We start from the raw sequence: 15,663 nt of genomic DNA, 5'->3' as shown, positions 1-15,663 counted from the left end.
GTGGCGCGGGTAAATATGTCACACGCTCATAATTCACTTCTGTTTCTTTACTGTAACTCTCATTCTGTAGGCGTGTAAGGTCACAGAATGTTTGTAAAATCACGATTTCGTTTGAAATTGTGTGCGTGTCATCTGATTGTGACCTTTATGTTTTCATCGTACTCTTATCATGTACAGCAGTGTCGGATGTTTCATTGTTATTTCATGTTTATTGTGTAATGTGTTCATAATTGCTTAAACTTCAGAGTGATGTTATCAAACATACGCAGGCAGTTTGATGGCATTTACACATCAATGTATGATGACAGCGGTTCTCTGTCATAAACAAATGAGAGCGGGATTGTACAGTACATAGCTCTAAGTAACATGATTTGTGATTTTTATCACCCAAAAAATAAAAGATGTTCAGTAGTTTTCTAAATCTGGTGATTCTGTGAGATGATGTTGACGGAGCTGAGGATAAACAGGAAACAAAAGCATGTTTTATTCGTAGAGTCGACACCATTAATAATTCTGTAAATATGTTTGGGGCTGAGGTTGCTCTATGGAGGGTTTCAGGAATAGTGTTTATTTGACATCCGTTCGGAGTGAAACTTGTGTTAGTTTAACAGAAGTGTGTGTGTTTGTGTGTGTTAGAGGAAATGCCTGTCGTTTTATAGATGTACAGAAGAGCTCCGGGCACCAGAATCCCAACGGGTCTACGTGTGACTCACAGGGATTTCCAGCGTCTGTTCTCATTGTGAAGATGTGCTGTGTTAGAATCTTATCTGCTGAGATTTAAGCGTCTGTGTTCATCAGTGTGGAATGTTCAGTGTGATGTAGATGTTTAGAGGAGGTTATATATACTGTACACTCCAAAAAAGGGAAAGTCTGACTGGATAATCATAATTCAAATGGATCCAAAGTTCATCTTCAGAGCTTCAGCTTCATTATGAACTCAGAGAATCACAGACGGTCACATTCATCCTTACAGTGTGTTATGATGTCACTGTGCTTGTATAAAAAATAGTGTTTGTGTAACACAATAACCGTGTGTGTGTTTTGTTGTGTGTGTGTGCGTGGGGTTGCGGCTGTCATGGGTAAACGGGTTAAGGAAGACTGTCTTGGAGATGAAGATGAAGGGTCAAAGGTCAGTGGGAGATGTCAGAGCGGGTGGGTGGAGGAAACAGGAGGCGGAGCTCTCTCAGGAACCTTTGTCTATATATAGACACAAATGAAACTTCCTGTAATTCCCTCATTCTGGCTGAATAGACACATGCCCTTAACACCCTTCCATTCATCCTCATGTCATTTTAAACATCTGCTGAAAGAAATGAAAGCGTGTGTGAGGATTCACATAGGACAGATTTGTCTTTGACATACCAGAGGGACATGCTTTAGAAAACTCAAATGTGTTTCTTACTGTGACCATCACTGTGAAGATCGCGTCTAATCCTTCACACATGTCATTCACACACTCAACAGGTGAAGTCCTATTGAATAAATATTTAGATTTGGCTGGTTTGATGTTGTTTGACTCTACATGCTGTTCCTGTGACCTCTGACCTCCAGAGGAAATGAGGTCATATCAGTCTTTGAGTGGATCACCAGTCAAATCACTTGTTTTATTTAGAGACATCTCATATTGTGTTTCACATTTGTAGATGTGATCAGTGATGTGCTGATGGATCTGTTAGTTTTAGAGAGTAAAGGGATCAGCTGGTGTAAAAGCCTGTGTTGTCTGCCGAAGTGTCAGAATCTCACACTGACGTGTTAAGAGGAATGATTCAGTCCTGTCAACGGGAATCTCGCCCTACACACACACAGAGAGGCTCTCTCTGGGTTCAGAGGTAAATGGAGAACAGTGTTGTTAATCCATTTCAAGTCTGGAAAATATTTTTTGTTGTTAATTGTTTAAACAGGAAAAGCAAATCTCATTAGGGTCTGGGGTGGAAATATCCTATAATGATTTCTTCAGCAAACTGGAACATTTTTGTAAGAAGGGAAAATAAGTGATCCTATAAACTTGTAAATATAATGACTGTGTGGAATGGTTTTATGTGCAGTTTACTCGCTTCGTAAGTTTATTTAAAGTCATGTGAGGAATTGAGTGACAGTGATTACAGACAGTGTGTCTGTTGTGTGTGCGATGTGATGGTGGGTTGTGTTATTGAAGACGGATTCCTCCGGTAACGAGGTGATGTTCGTTCATGTCACATCACTGCTCTGGGATCAGAGCTGTGGTCTATGTGCTGTTAGTTGAGTTGTGTTTGGTTAAGGAATGAGTGTGTATGTGGTTACGGTTTCCAGAAGAGTTTAGTCACGATGAAACCAGTATGAAGCCGAACGAGCTATGATGTCAAAGAGCAGTTACAGTAAAGACCCCTGCTTCTGTCTGTTTCAGCTGACCGCTGCTTCATTTCCAGTGGTGGTCAAGATGGGACACGCCCATGCCGGCATGGGAAAGGTATGTCATCGCACCATACCCTGCTCTGATGGGTTAGTTGGGTTTGTGTTTTCTTGCTGATCTAATGTGTTATTGTGAATTATCAATATTGAGAAAGACTCCAAAATAGCAGTGTAGAAATAGCTTGACCTCCGTGACCTTTCTAAATCCCTGCAGTGACCTCAGATTACCCCGTAATTGTGTAATAACAGGAAGTGGAAAATGATGGGTGTTTTGACCTCTGAACATACAGTAACATGTAGAGTAGCAAGTGCAAATTTCCTGAAACACACGAAACGCCCTCAGATCATTGTCTTTCAGATGATGATATACTGTTCAGGTAATAATGTCTGTTTAATGTGTTTGTCTGACAGATAAAAGTGGAGACAGCCAATGATTTTCAGGACATCACCAGTGTAGTTGCCATCGCTAAAACCTATGCCACAGCCGAGCCATTTGTGGACTCCAAGTATGACATCCGCATCCAGAAAATCGCCAACAACTATAAAGCATACATGTAAGAACACACTGTGTGTGTGTGTGTTGAAGAGACAAAGATACAAACTCGTCTGGACACACCAATGCTTCATGTCAACAGAAGTTCATGGGAAAAGACTTTTGTGTATCACTGAAGATGTTTGTGTCATCAATCAAACGGAGAAACAAATAAACGCCAACATCTGCTCTGATGTGCAATATGTGTGTGTCTGTTTGTTTGTCTTTCAGGAGAACATCTATCTCCGGTAACTGGAAAGCAAACACAGGATCAGCGATGCTGGAGCAGATCGCTATGACTGACAGGTGACACACACACACGTATCATCATCATCACATACATGTAGATGTCGACATTAAGCGTGTGAATTTGTTGACAGGTATCGTCTGTGGGTGGACTCGTGTGCTGAGATGTTTGGAGGTTTGGATATCTGTGCTGTCAAAGCCGTTCATGGTAAAGATGGGAAGGATTATATCATAGAGGTTTGTCCTGTCTCACACACACATCACAGCACTACCCACAATCCCCTGAGGCATCACACAGATGAACTGGAGATCACTGGACATGTTTTTGTCTAAACTTGAGGATCAGATACACGCTCCTGATGTCAAAATAAAACACACGGCAGACTGTCGGGGCATGAGTTGACCTCATTCATCTTTTGTTTTGAATCAGTGGTAGTTGAAGTGTCATGCGTTAATGATTATGTAACTGCTTTTGGATCCGTTCAACTGGAACGTCACACCAGAATGATCTGGAACGTCCAGACGGCACTTCCTGTTGTTATGATACCTGAGGTCAGCACATCAACCGCCGCCGACTATCAACACACACACATTGTGTGTGTTTTATCTCTGGTATTAGTGTGTCAGTGTTAGATTGTGTTGCATTAGATCACAGTATGACTTCATGGGTTTGGTTTGATTAGATACGACAATGAATGTGTGAGCGCCAAAGCAAACAGAGTGATGTCAATCCTGATTCACTTCACTTCACACATCACCCAATAAGGTTTGATTCTCTCTCCCTTACTGAACTATACGTCACTGTCACACATCTCACAGGTTTAACACATCAGAGAAAACTATTGAAATGTGTTCATGAAAGAAAACTCTATGAATATGTTTCCATGGCAACTATGAGTTCCTGTCATAGAAGTTGTGTATTGAAGTAATGAGGTTGTGTGTCTTTACCTACGTCATTTACATTTACATTTATGCATTTGGCAGACGCTTTTATCCAAAGCGACTTACATTGCAGTATCCTATACATTTATTCTTGGGGATCTGCAATACCCTGGGATCGAACCCACAACCTTGCGTTGTTAACGCAATGCTCTTACCACTGAGTCATACATTTAGCTTTTTTATTTGTTTCTTGTTGTGTCTCACAGTTGATCAATTGCTTCTTAACTAGACATCAGTTCAATTCAATTTTAATTATATAGTGCTTTTCACAATGTGCATTGTTCCAAAGCAGCTTTACAGGAGAAAAATAAAAGCTCAAGGTCAATTACAGTACAGTGCATGGTGTTGTAGAACAAGCAAGATCATTCTAATAAAGCGATGTTAACGGAAAATGACTGAACCTTAAACTAAACTAACATCACTGGACTTCAACACAGATTTAAAATGATTTATTGTGCAATAACAAAGATAATATTTTCAAAGGTTCAGACATTGAAGTGAGTAAATATCATCCTGAACTCTGAGCAGCAGTTATTATAAATGTGAATGGAAGTTGCAATCCTTCTGTTGTATTCATAATGTATTTGACGATAGCGCCTCTCAGTGTTCATAGCTGCATACTGCAGTCTGAACTCAAACCTGTGTGTGTGTGTGTGTGTGTGTGTGTGCGTGTGTCAGGTGATGGACAGCTCCATGCCTCTGATTGGTGAACATATTGAAGAGGATCGACAGCTCATCTGTGATCTGGTCATGAGTAAAATGGCTTTCTCTCTGTTGGGTATCACCACACCACAGACGTCATCCACTAAGGTTCAGTATCACTGTCACTGAGTGATGTCATGCTGTGTGTGTTAAACTAATGTGTGCATGTGTGTGTGCAGACTCCAGCCGGGCCACAGACGACTCAACCCAAACGGACTGCAGGTGTGGGACTACCTAAATCTCATGTGTATAATTTCACAGAATCAAAAGTGTGTTACTGTTATTTAACTGCTGTGTGTTGTGTCGTGTAGGTGGCCCTCGCACCGGCTCTCAGTCGGGTCAAGCTTCACCTCAGCGGGCACGTTCTGCCTCTACCTCACCCAGCCAGGCCTTCCAGCCGGGTCCCATTCCTGCCGCAGGACCGGGCACACAGAAACAACCGCCACAGCTCAAGTAAGATCAGTGAACCTGTCAATCTTTCCTGCTCGTATAGACACACCCACAATCACAAAACTGTGATTATAAGCATGTGATTATATTTCAGTAAATCCCAGTCGCTCACCAACACCTTCAGTGAGACGCTGCGGGGAAACATCACAGACGACGAGGCCAAAGCCGAAACCATCCGCAGCCTGCGGCAGTCCTTCGCCAGCCTCTTCTCTGACTAGTACACGCATGCACACGCGTGTGCTCACGGAGCTTGAGTTGGTCTGACGGCAGCTGTTCTTTCATCATCTGCCATCAGATGAACATCTTGTCTCACAAACAAAACCCACTCCACTGACACTGATGAGAGATTTCATACAAACCCTCTCCTTTATGACTTTCATTCAAATTCTGTGTGTTGTGTTGTGAGATGTTCAATTATGTCACACACACACACATTTAAAGTCATGATATACTGTAGAATCTGATGCAATCAGACTCATTGATAACGTATCAACCAGCAATATTGACATCTGTGCTGCTTGAGTCAGTCTTCCACACTTCAGATTCTTCCCTTTACAAACTTTCAAAGCTTATCTCTCTGTTCTTTTTCAATATCCTCTCATGTGTCGGGAAGTTTACCCCTTTTTACCGTAGTAACTACTGTATGAGAGGAATCATTGCAAAGTGCATTTGAATTCTTATGAAGCAATGCAGAAGAAGCATCAGAAATGAAAGAAGCCGTTTATAATCCATCACATGAGCTCTTGATAACACGCACAGTTACAGATGTGCCATATTCTCCACACGCTTCCTTCACGTGTGTGTCATTCATATTGTACAGTGTCTGAGAATCCAGTGAACGATCGTTCGTTTTCCTTCGGCTTGTTGAAATGGACCAAATTCTGTGTTTGGTGAAAATGAATTTGTGGTTTCCTCTGAAAATGAAGTCGCACATGATGTCGTGCAGTTAAGCCATAAACAACAGAAGAAGATTCTTTCCGTGGATGTGTTTGAATGCTTTAATGTGTCATTGATCGTGTGTTTATGCGTCTGAAGATTGTGATGATGTTAATAACGTGAACTTCTGTGCCTCCGACCGACTCTTTTTCATGTGAATCATTGTAACGCTTTAACTCTGAATCACTTTTATGGATTGATTTGATTCAGGCGAGTCATCTGTGGTCAGTGTTTATCTCTCGCTGTCAAGAACATTTGCATGAGTTTGACTAGATGTCAGCATTTAAATCTGAGGAGCCATTAAAGATCATGAGTTTAGTGTCTACCTCACACTGACAGTGAATATATGCAGAACAAAACAATAATAACTGAAACGCACACACATGACGTGACTGTAGATGAGTGAATCAAAGCCAGATAATATTCATCATGTGCTGATGTCATGTATACGGTATATAACACACACGCTCTCTCTCTCTTTCTCTTCAGTAACACACGGTGACGTCATGATTTAATGTGGCATGTTTGTTTTTGTTGTGAAGAAGATATTCTGTATCTCACAGCTTCATCTTAAACTCTAATGTATGTTTGTGTCTTTTAATTTATTTTGTATACTTTGCTCTGTTATTTATGGAAATGCTATTAAACAGTTTCAAGTGTTTAATATGATGGGCTCGTGCTTTATTATTTGATGATTGTGTTTGAATTGTTGTGTGTCATTCAGAGAGAATCCTGGAGGTGAATCTCACGCTGACGGATGCTGTCTGCAGGTACACACGTGTGCTGAATATCTTCTCTTCATGTCATGATGTTTTCATCAATGTAGACGTTTTCACTGAAGTTTACAGAGAACTACATGAGCAGATGAGAGCAGATGTGAGAATGAAGGAGTTGTGATCAGTCAGCAGATGGCAGCACATCACAGACAAACATTTCACATGACACACGCTCAAGACAAGGTAAAACACATCAATCACACACACACACATCACATGTTCTCAAGGTCCAGCAGCTCGCAATTCAAGACAGTCTCACATTGGCGTGTGAGTGCGAATGTGTGTGTTACAGGTCGTTTTAGTCACATAGAGAAATTGAGAGTTGAAGTTGGAAAACAAAGCCTTGGTCTCCATGGAAACTGCAATGTCTTAAACACAAAGAGAGAGATGAGAGACCGACAGACAGACAGATAGACAGTGCGTGGGCTAAACAGACAATAAATCAAGGCAGGTGTTTTCTGATACGCTCATGTCTTCCCATAATGCCTCTGGAGCTCAAGGTGTGATGTGATCACTACGAGTCTTTGTCTCTAAAGACAATAAGTTCTTCGGTCTGATCATTAAGAGCAGACAACGGGTGATTTACACTCACTGCTTCATCTGCACAATGTCTGATATTTATTACAGTCAGTAGTCAAGTAGATTTCTGTCTTTGGGAATGACGTTCTGTACTTCTGTTGGAATTTTCCTGAAGGACTAATATTACCCACAATCCCCTGAGGCTTGAGACGATGAAACCGTCACAGTTCTTGAACAGTTTTCAGTGATGCGCGTATGTGAATTGTGTTTTCTTTTACTGTTGTGTTGCTTTAGTCATGTAAAGTTACAATATGATGTCACAAGGAACGCGCCCTTCAGCAGCTTTTTGAGAATAAACAGGTGTCAGATGATCTGAGTTTCATGATGAAAGTAACTTTGTGTATATGTGTTTTGTGCAGAGGGTGGGCTCAGGGTCATAAATCATGTCAGGTGATGTGAGATCAGACTCTGTCCTAGCACAGGCGTGGTGCTGATGCTGTGTGTGTAATGTCTTCTGCTGAAGTGTTTAGTGTTGAGCTGCTGTTTATAGACTCAGAAGTTAAGTTTGTGCTGCTCTGTGGCTTCTATTCACAGACACACACATGTAATTATCCTTCATCTGAACATGACACGCCCCGTACACACACACCAGACGACACCCAAACACACACACACTCCAGACAACACCCAATCACACACTTTATGCTGAAGTAAGCTGCTCATTTGTATTGATGAAGATGATGGTTAATCAAGTCTTTATATTTTTTATTATCAGATACATTCTTGAGCACTTCTAGTTATGTTTGTCACGACTGTAATACAAATATTATCCAGCAGCCCATAATACAACACTGTTCTGATGATGAGAACCTTTATGTTCTGAACAGTGTGTGTTTGAGGTTTCATTTAATTTTGCACAAACACTTTACAAGACTTTGCTTTCTCAAGACTTACATCATGACACAAACTGCGTGTGTGTTGTGTTGTGTTGTAGTAATGTTGTTGATCTACACCACAGTTCTGCCTCAACCTGATACTTTGAACTGAAAGTAAAAAATATTTCACATATGTGTGATCACGTGAAGTTCTGTTGAAACAGAAACGTCAGATAATCTTCATGATAATGAAAAAAAATAACGTGTTTTTAGTGTTCGGTTTGTATCTCTTGACACAAAATCCTTCTCTATTCTGGCGCTGATTGTGTGTTCATTTCAATTGTTAAACGTCGTGTTGGAATGCTTGATTCTGATTGGCCAGTTGCGACATTTGCAGGTTCGTTATTTCCAGATAACAACTTCTCAAAACGAATAACACACGGTAACCAGGATGCAGCAAATCATTTGACAGTTTTTTTATATACAAATGAAATTTAAAAATGTCTTTTAAAAACATTTATGACATTATGTTTACCAAATTTCCTGTTTGTGATATTTAAACTTCTTTTTTTATCTTAAAACAAACCGGAATTTTTCCTTTTGTCATGTGGCAAGTAGCCGTGTAATAATTGGGATAATGTACAAGCAGCCGGCTTTTATCGGGAAATAACATCTGCGATATTTCTGCGATAACAATCGGCTGCCTGTACATTATCTCTTACATATTCCACGTGCTTCTGACATCTCAAAACAACTTCATTATTCTCATATTTCTTCTTTCAAATCATTTACACACACACACGTCCTGTTCACACATGATCTGTTTACTGCAATTTTCTGGCAATTTACCAGTAAAGACTTCATGTGTGAAAAACATACACACACACACACACATGCATATATCTGTAGGGTTCTTTGTACTGTACATTTATCTACAATATCAGACGCATTATAAACAGAAAAACACACACAGATGTGTGTTTTAACATCAGATTCACGTGTGTACACATGTTTTCATGAAGGCAGAAATGCTCATGTTTGTTCTTGTGTTTTTGAAGTTAGGAATGTGACAGAACAGAAAAACACAAACACTTTCAAAAATCTTTCCGATAACATGACAAAAATGTTGATGGCCGGTTGAGATTGAGATGTTCAGGAGACGTTCCTGAGGTCCGGCGGGCGGGTCCTCTCCACTGATGTCAGTGCGCTTGGTTTGATGAATGATGTCTGTGCTTGTGTGATGATGGTGATATCTCTGTTGACATTTCACTGTATCCTTCACTTTAGCCGTAAGAACAAATACTCAACAGACTGAAGAAAAACAAAAAATCACATGGCGTGTTTCCAGACCACTTCACGGGCTCCTAGCGTTAAAAAAAAACGTTTCATTTTCTTCCCTGAGGTCCGTTTCGACTGTTAACATCTTCTGTGCCAAAATTCCTCCATCGATGACTCAGTAAATGATTTGTTTTTCAGACACACAGAAACAGCAGAAGCTTTGACCACATTTAACTCTTATTGTTCCTCTGTTTTGAATAATAATGATGAGAGCTTTGTGTTGATGTTTTTAGCTGGTGGGTGTACAGTATCTGTTAAAGCACAATGTTCACACTTGTCTTCATTGAGAATAATGAAGAGAAACAGTGCTCCGTACACGGGCTCTCTCGGCCTCTGTGTGTTTAACTGCTGATTTTCGTCAGCATCTTGTTAATGGCCTGTTTGACGTGTGTGGTGGAGCTCCTGCGGCGTGTTTTGCCCTGTACAGCCCGTCTGCGACGCACCTCGCGGCACAGCTCGTAAAAAGCCTCGGCCACGCCGCCGCCCGTGCCCACCTGATCCGAGCATGCCGAGCACTCGTAAAACGCACAGGCCATTTCCGCCGCCAACCGCTCGCCCTCCTCAGTAGAGACCTGACGGGCGTGCTCCAGATCCGCTTTATTTCCCAGCAGCACCAGCGGGATGTGTTTGGGTCTCTTGACCTCATCCAGGAATCCCTTCAGAGGCGTCACGTCCTCGAAGCTCCCGCGGTCTGTGATATCATACACCAGAATGAAGCCGTCCGCCCAGCGCATGTGACCCTCCTTCTGCAGCACATCCTCCTGAAAAACAACAACACATCACTCTGTCTGATTGGACGGTGAAAAGTGGGCGTGTTCATGTGGTTTTGTGTGCGTTACCTGTCCAGCTGTGTCTAGGATCTCCATGGCAACCGTCTCATCATCGATGTTAGCCTGATGGCGATATGTGGACTCTGTGAGGATGTAGGAAGATTAAGAGGGGACGGGGCTTACAGTAAGGTCAGTACTCTTTATGACACAGGTGACCTTATCAGGACATTTACTGACATACATGTTGTGTGTCAACACGCTGTGAGGTGAACGCTGGAACAGACTGTGAGGTGTGTGTGTCTTACCGAGTGTGGGGTCGTACTCCCAGATGAAACGTTTGGTCAGGAATCTCACCACCAGAGCTGCACACAGACAGATTTCATGTGATTTCTGTTTCTGTACTTGTGTTTAATATGGCAGTGATTCATGTCCATTGATAGATGAATGTGAATGAATGAGTGTTGTGTGGGAGAGCAGTGCGTCTGTGTGTGGGTTTGAAGATGTGTTGACCTCCCTCAGTTCCTCACGCTGTCTGACGCTTTCAACTAGGACTGTGAAATCCGGAGATGTGTGCTGTTGTTACAGACGTGAATTCATCTTCATGAATGAAGCTTTCACTTAAACTGATCGGTCAGGATCTCAGGGCATCTACTGAAGCTTCATCATGAATGTCTGAGCTGATGTGGGTTTGGTTTGTGGTTTTGTGTGTGTTGTTTAGTAATTACATTAGACAAACACAGAACTCATGAACGCAGTCATTTCCTCACAGTTATCCATTAGGACCATCTGATTGATTTTGACAGACACACAGAGAGAGAGAGAGCAAAAGAGAGAAATGTTTGAGTAGATATGATGATGTTTGGGAATGTGTTTGTCTGAAACACAAAAGATCAGATTTATGTAATATTCTCATATTCTTCACTTCTTTTCCCACAATCATCTCAGACTGACATTAAAGTCATGATCAGAAACCTGAAACAGACCCAATCAATCCCAACATCTCCTCTGGAAACATTCAGTGTCCTCATCATGCTGCTGTGTTCTGTGCGGTTGTCAGGGTGTTGTTAGGCTCCTCTAAATGGTTGCCAGGGTATTATTGTGTGTGATGGTTATTTACATGAGATGATTTCTGCAGGAGATGATTGAGTCACTTCCTCTGATCTCTGTATGACCCTGAATCAACTTTCCCACAACCCCTTTCACCAGCACACACTACCACCAGCACGTTCACCATTAAATACACACACAAACGCAGACATACACTCACTCACAATGCTGTCATATTTAGTTTTATTGATCGTATTTATCACTTGTTCCCGCTATTTTATAAAAATGCAGCTGATCTCATCAATCCAGTTTGACCTGAATACACTTGCTATAGATGATCATCACGACTGAACGTCAGAGCTGAAGTGTGATAATGTGTGAATGAATGACATGTAAACTGATGCAGCTCTTCTTTACAAACATCAACACAAATACTGCATTCATACAAGCACTGTTCACTTCCCAAAGTAGGGCGCTTTATCGGCTCTAGTTTCAAACGTTTGTGAAGGTGTAAAAGACTCAAGATTCATCAAAAGCACTCGGAGCGATCCGTGTTTCCCACACAAACCTCTGAATGATAGAAACTACATTCAACCCGCACAGTGTGTGTGTGTGTGTGTGTGTGTGTGTGTGTGTGTGTGTGTTTGTGTGCAGATGAGTCAGTGCGGCTTTTAAAAGCTCCAGTGAAGATAAATTATTAAATATCATTAAGTGTGTCAAAGACAAAACTCACTCTTTTACTCCAGTCATCTTCAAATCTTTTTAATAGACATCTCATTAATAGTGAAGTGCGTTCTAATGACATTCTGACACAAACAACAACCCAACAAACATACAGGAGCAGCTCAGAGAATCTCAAGGACGTGTGTGTGTGTGTTTGTGTGTGTGTGATTCATGTTGATTTGTGCATAAATCACTGAAGCTCACACTTTGTGAATCTGTGAACACAACACCTGAAAGTGGACGGGCCTTAGACTGCATGTCAGTCTGTAAATGAACAACCACAATTCATTTGTATTCTTTGATAGTTAAATGTGAAATCATTGACAAACCTAAGCACAGACACACACACAGAGATGTGTATCAGCAGGTGCGTGCAGTGGCAAGAAACACATATCATATAAACGTCAACATATGAATCCAGTGTCTGATCTCACAGAACTCAAACTGAGATAACCAGAGCATTCAGTTCTGTGAAGACGTGTGTGATGTTTTCTGGTGTGTTTGTGCTGTTGATGTTTTATTTGAGTGGTCTGGATGTTTGAAGGTTGTAATTTCTGCTGTGTTATTTTCTCTTGCTGTCAGAGAGTCTTCATCTGTATTGATGGACTGAATAACACACATAACTGCATCTCATCAACTTATAAACACTCACGGCTCATCTGTGCACAAACATCTGTGTGTTGTCTTACATTACAGACCTGACATGTTTAACTTTCACAACCAATCTCTGTTTCTCTTTTCATCCACTTCAAGCAATTTCCTTATTCCTTCCTGAAACAACAGACCCACAACTGCTCTGGGTGTCATTGCACAAACGCACAAAGACACACACATGCACGGACACACATGCACGCACACACACGCCATTTCAAATCACTCCGCACGTTTGTGTGGATGTTTCTGATGCTGATGTGTCAGTGGACAGTTCTCTTGTCTTGTATGTTACTGTAAATGTGTGAAAGCGCAGTATGAGGAATGTTATGCTCTGTGTTTTCATTCAACACAACAAAGTTCAGTGTCATTAAAATGTGTCCAGATCTGATAAACAAAAGCATTCAGTGCCAGAAGAAGAAAGAGTTGCCATGACACCTGCCAAACCATTCACAACACTGCAGAAACACATCGGGAAAAAAAACAAATAAACAACATGACAGATGAATCAGAGAGATTCAATTTATCTTGTGTGTGAATTATCAGAGATTTTCAATTTGTGTATCTAAATTGAGAAATTAGTGACGTCAATGAATTTTCCAGACAGTGTAGCTGTCAAATCATTGAGTGAAAACATCATCACTAAAGACAACAGGGAAATCAATGTTCAGAGCCATGAAAATATCTCCTGCTCATGGATATTATACACATGATGATCAAATACGTTTATTTTTTGTGTGTCGATGTAGCATCACATAACACTGAAGGCTCCTCACGTGTGAATTAATGTTATGTTTATATCTTAAGTAGTTTCAATCTGAGCTCACGTTTAAATAAATTCAGCCATGAAACAGACAAACTTAAATTCTGTGTGGCTATAATGCGGTCTCTCTTTCTCTCTTACCTGACTTGCCCACTCCTGCACTGCCAAAAACCGCCAGTTTTACCTCTGGACTCTTCGCCATGGTGACAGCAGTCACAAAAACAGAATGAGCCAATCACAGAGCTGATAGAAATGATCGCAGCGGTGCTGTCATCCACCCATCGCCAGCTGAAAACATCAACACATCACTCATTATATCATTATCAATCATTTGACTGCGTCACAGACAACACACACAGAAATCTTTGTTTTGTCATATCAAAGATGGTTGTACTGTATGATGAATTTTAACAGTGAACATCAGCTCCTGATACTTAGATTGAGTTCTGAATAGGCAGCGGTTTGAACAGACTGAGGCATGAATGAAGTGTTGATGTCTCATCAGATTCCCTTAAACTGAACATTCACATCCTCAGATCATCAGTTTCTGGCTCCACTCACATCTTATACTAGACATCAGTTAACATAAACTGATGATACTGACCATGTGGAATTACAAACCTACAAAATATTTATTTTCCAATAAGAACCATTACAATAAAAAAATTCTCGGTAAACAGATGTTAAACCCTAGTCATAACATTTCTTGTAATTGAGGAGGTACATTTTTTTCATGTTTTTATATATTCTGATGTTTGACACACACATCTGTCTCGGTGGTTTCTCACAGTGCATTTATCATCTTGTGTTTATCCTTTAAAAGCAGTATATCTGATTTTATTGCATTCTTTCCTCGTGCTGATGTCATTACATCAGATGGAGAACAACGCTGCATCTTTCATTGATCGCAGATCTGTGGACATCACACAGTTTGAGTGACAGATACAAATGCGATTCACAGCAAATGTGATGTGACAATCACAAGCAGATGATCGCGTGCACAGTCCTTTAACAATGAAACAATTAACAATTTGCTTTCAACATTTCAGCATCACATTTCAAACTTTTACGTGACCACAATCCAACAATGCACAACAGATGTGTTCATAATAGCAGATTAAATCCTTACATCATCTATATCGCCGTGACGCAATAACTGCGCCCGTCATTATGTTAGTAATAAAATGACATGTTGTTTTAATAATAAAGTGATCTGTAAAAATATGACATTTGCTGCTTTGATCGTCAAATATGTGCATGTTTTTTAATAGTAGTTATTGAGTGTTTTAAAGACTCGTGTGTGTGTGTGTGTATACGAGCGGTAGTAAAATGCGCGCTTACCGTCGGATCGTTCAGATCCAGCAGAGATCAGACTAGACCAGATCTGATGATGCGTGCGTGGATGTGGCTGCTGAGAGCTCAGACATTCTGCGTGTGTGTGAGTGACGGGTCCGCCCACACACTGACGTCACGCGCCATCACGGAAAAGAAATTGACGCAACAGTGACGCCTGCTGGATAATTACACGCAACACTTGCATTTACACGTTATATGTATGTAAATATAAATGTGTGCAGTTATGTACTTTGAGCGTATATACATATGACTGTGTGTGATCTAAACTTACTCATCAAAGAGGGAAATATGAAATAGATTTTGTTATACGTTTTGCCGTATAAAGCACTAATTTTAAAATGGTTCATCATTTTTTAATGTTCTGAAATTCCACAATAAAAACAGTCAATTTATTAAAGAAGATGTTCCAGGTGTATAATTACTATTAAAATTTCCCTATAATTTTAACTGTTTGCTTTAAATTGTTTTTAAAAACCAGATCCGGTTCCTTCGTGACGTCACTCGCGATGGGAAAGCAACAGCGTATTTTCGTATTTTAATAATTTTGTGTAGTGGTATTCCTTAGTCTGTCTCAACATGTTTCTTTAATATAAAGAAATCTGTTTGATGATATCACGTTATAAAATGCCCTAAAATAACGAAACGGCCT

The 15,663-nt window shown here is 40.7% G+C and overlaps 2 protein-coding genes across 2 annotated transcripts in view; one reads left to right on the top strand and one right to left on the bottom strand.

Moving 5' to 3' along the window:
* syn3 (synapsin III) overlaps positions 1-6,862 on the top strand; it is a 28,533-nt gene extending 21,671 nt beyond the window's left edge. Inside the window, exons 7-14 of the mRNA XM_056748723.1 lie at positions 2,384-2,446; positions 2,800-2,942; positions 3,152-3,226; positions 3,301-3,403; positions 4,787-4,918; positions 4,990-5,032; positions 5,122-5,263; positions 5,355-6,862. Coding sequence (XP_056604701.1) covers positions 2,384-2,446; positions 2,800-2,942; positions 3,152-3,226; positions 3,301-3,403; positions 4,787-4,918; positions 4,990-5,032; positions 5,122-5,263; positions 5,355-5,478 — 825 coding nt within the window. The 3' untranslated portion in view covers positions 5,479-6,862. The remainder of the gene's footprint in view (positions 1-2,383; positions 2,447-2,799; positions 2,943-3,151; positions 3,227-3,300; positions 3,404-4,786; positions 4,919-4,989; positions 5,033-5,121; positions 5,264-5,354) is intronic.
* Positions 6,863-8,241: 1,379 nt separating this feature from the next.
* On the bottom strand, positions 8,242-15,101 carry rerg (RAS-like, estrogen-regulated, growth inhibitor). Its single transcript, XM_056748726.1, has 5 exons — positions 15,000-15,101; positions 13,800-13,946; positions 10,780-10,836; positions 10,544-10,617; positions 8,242-10,465 (listed from the first exon to the last, which is right to left on the bottom strand). The coding sequence occupies exons 2-5, from the start codon at positions 13,858-13,860 to the stop codon at positions 10,046-10,048; spliced, it is 612 nt and encodes a 203-aa protein (XP_056604704.1). The 5' UTR covers positions 13,861-13,946; positions 15,000-15,101; the 3' UTR covers positions 8,242-10,045.
* Positions 15,102-15,663: the final 562 nt, after the last annotated feature.

This window comes from Triplophysa dalaica, chromosome 5 (genome assembly GCF_015846415.1).
Source record: "Triplophysa dalaica isolate WHDGS20190420 chromosome 5, ASM1584641v1, whole genome shotgun sequence".
Taxonomy (NCBI): domain Eukaryota; kingdom Metazoa; phylum Chordata; class Actinopteri; order Cypriniformes; family Nemacheilidae; genus Triplophysa; species Triplophysa dalaica.
The sequence above is the reverse complement of the archived record's forward strand: the minus strand, read 5'-3'. Positions and strand labels throughout refer to the sequence as shown.

Bases quoted from the DNA above. Each gene is read 5' to 3' on its own strand.
- rerg (XM_056748726.1), bottom strand. From the start codon at position 13,860: ATGGCGAAGAGTCCAGAGGTAAAACTGGCGGTTTTTGGCAGTGCAGGA. The intron at 10,837-13,799 runs GTAAGAGAGAAA...GTCTGTGTGCAG, and splicing joins TGCAGGAGTGGGCAAGTCAG to CTCTGGTGGTGAGATTCCTG. The intron at 10,618-10,779 runs GTAAGACACACA...ACATCCTCACAG, and splicing joins GGAGTACGACCCCACACTCG to AGTCCACATATCGCCATCAG.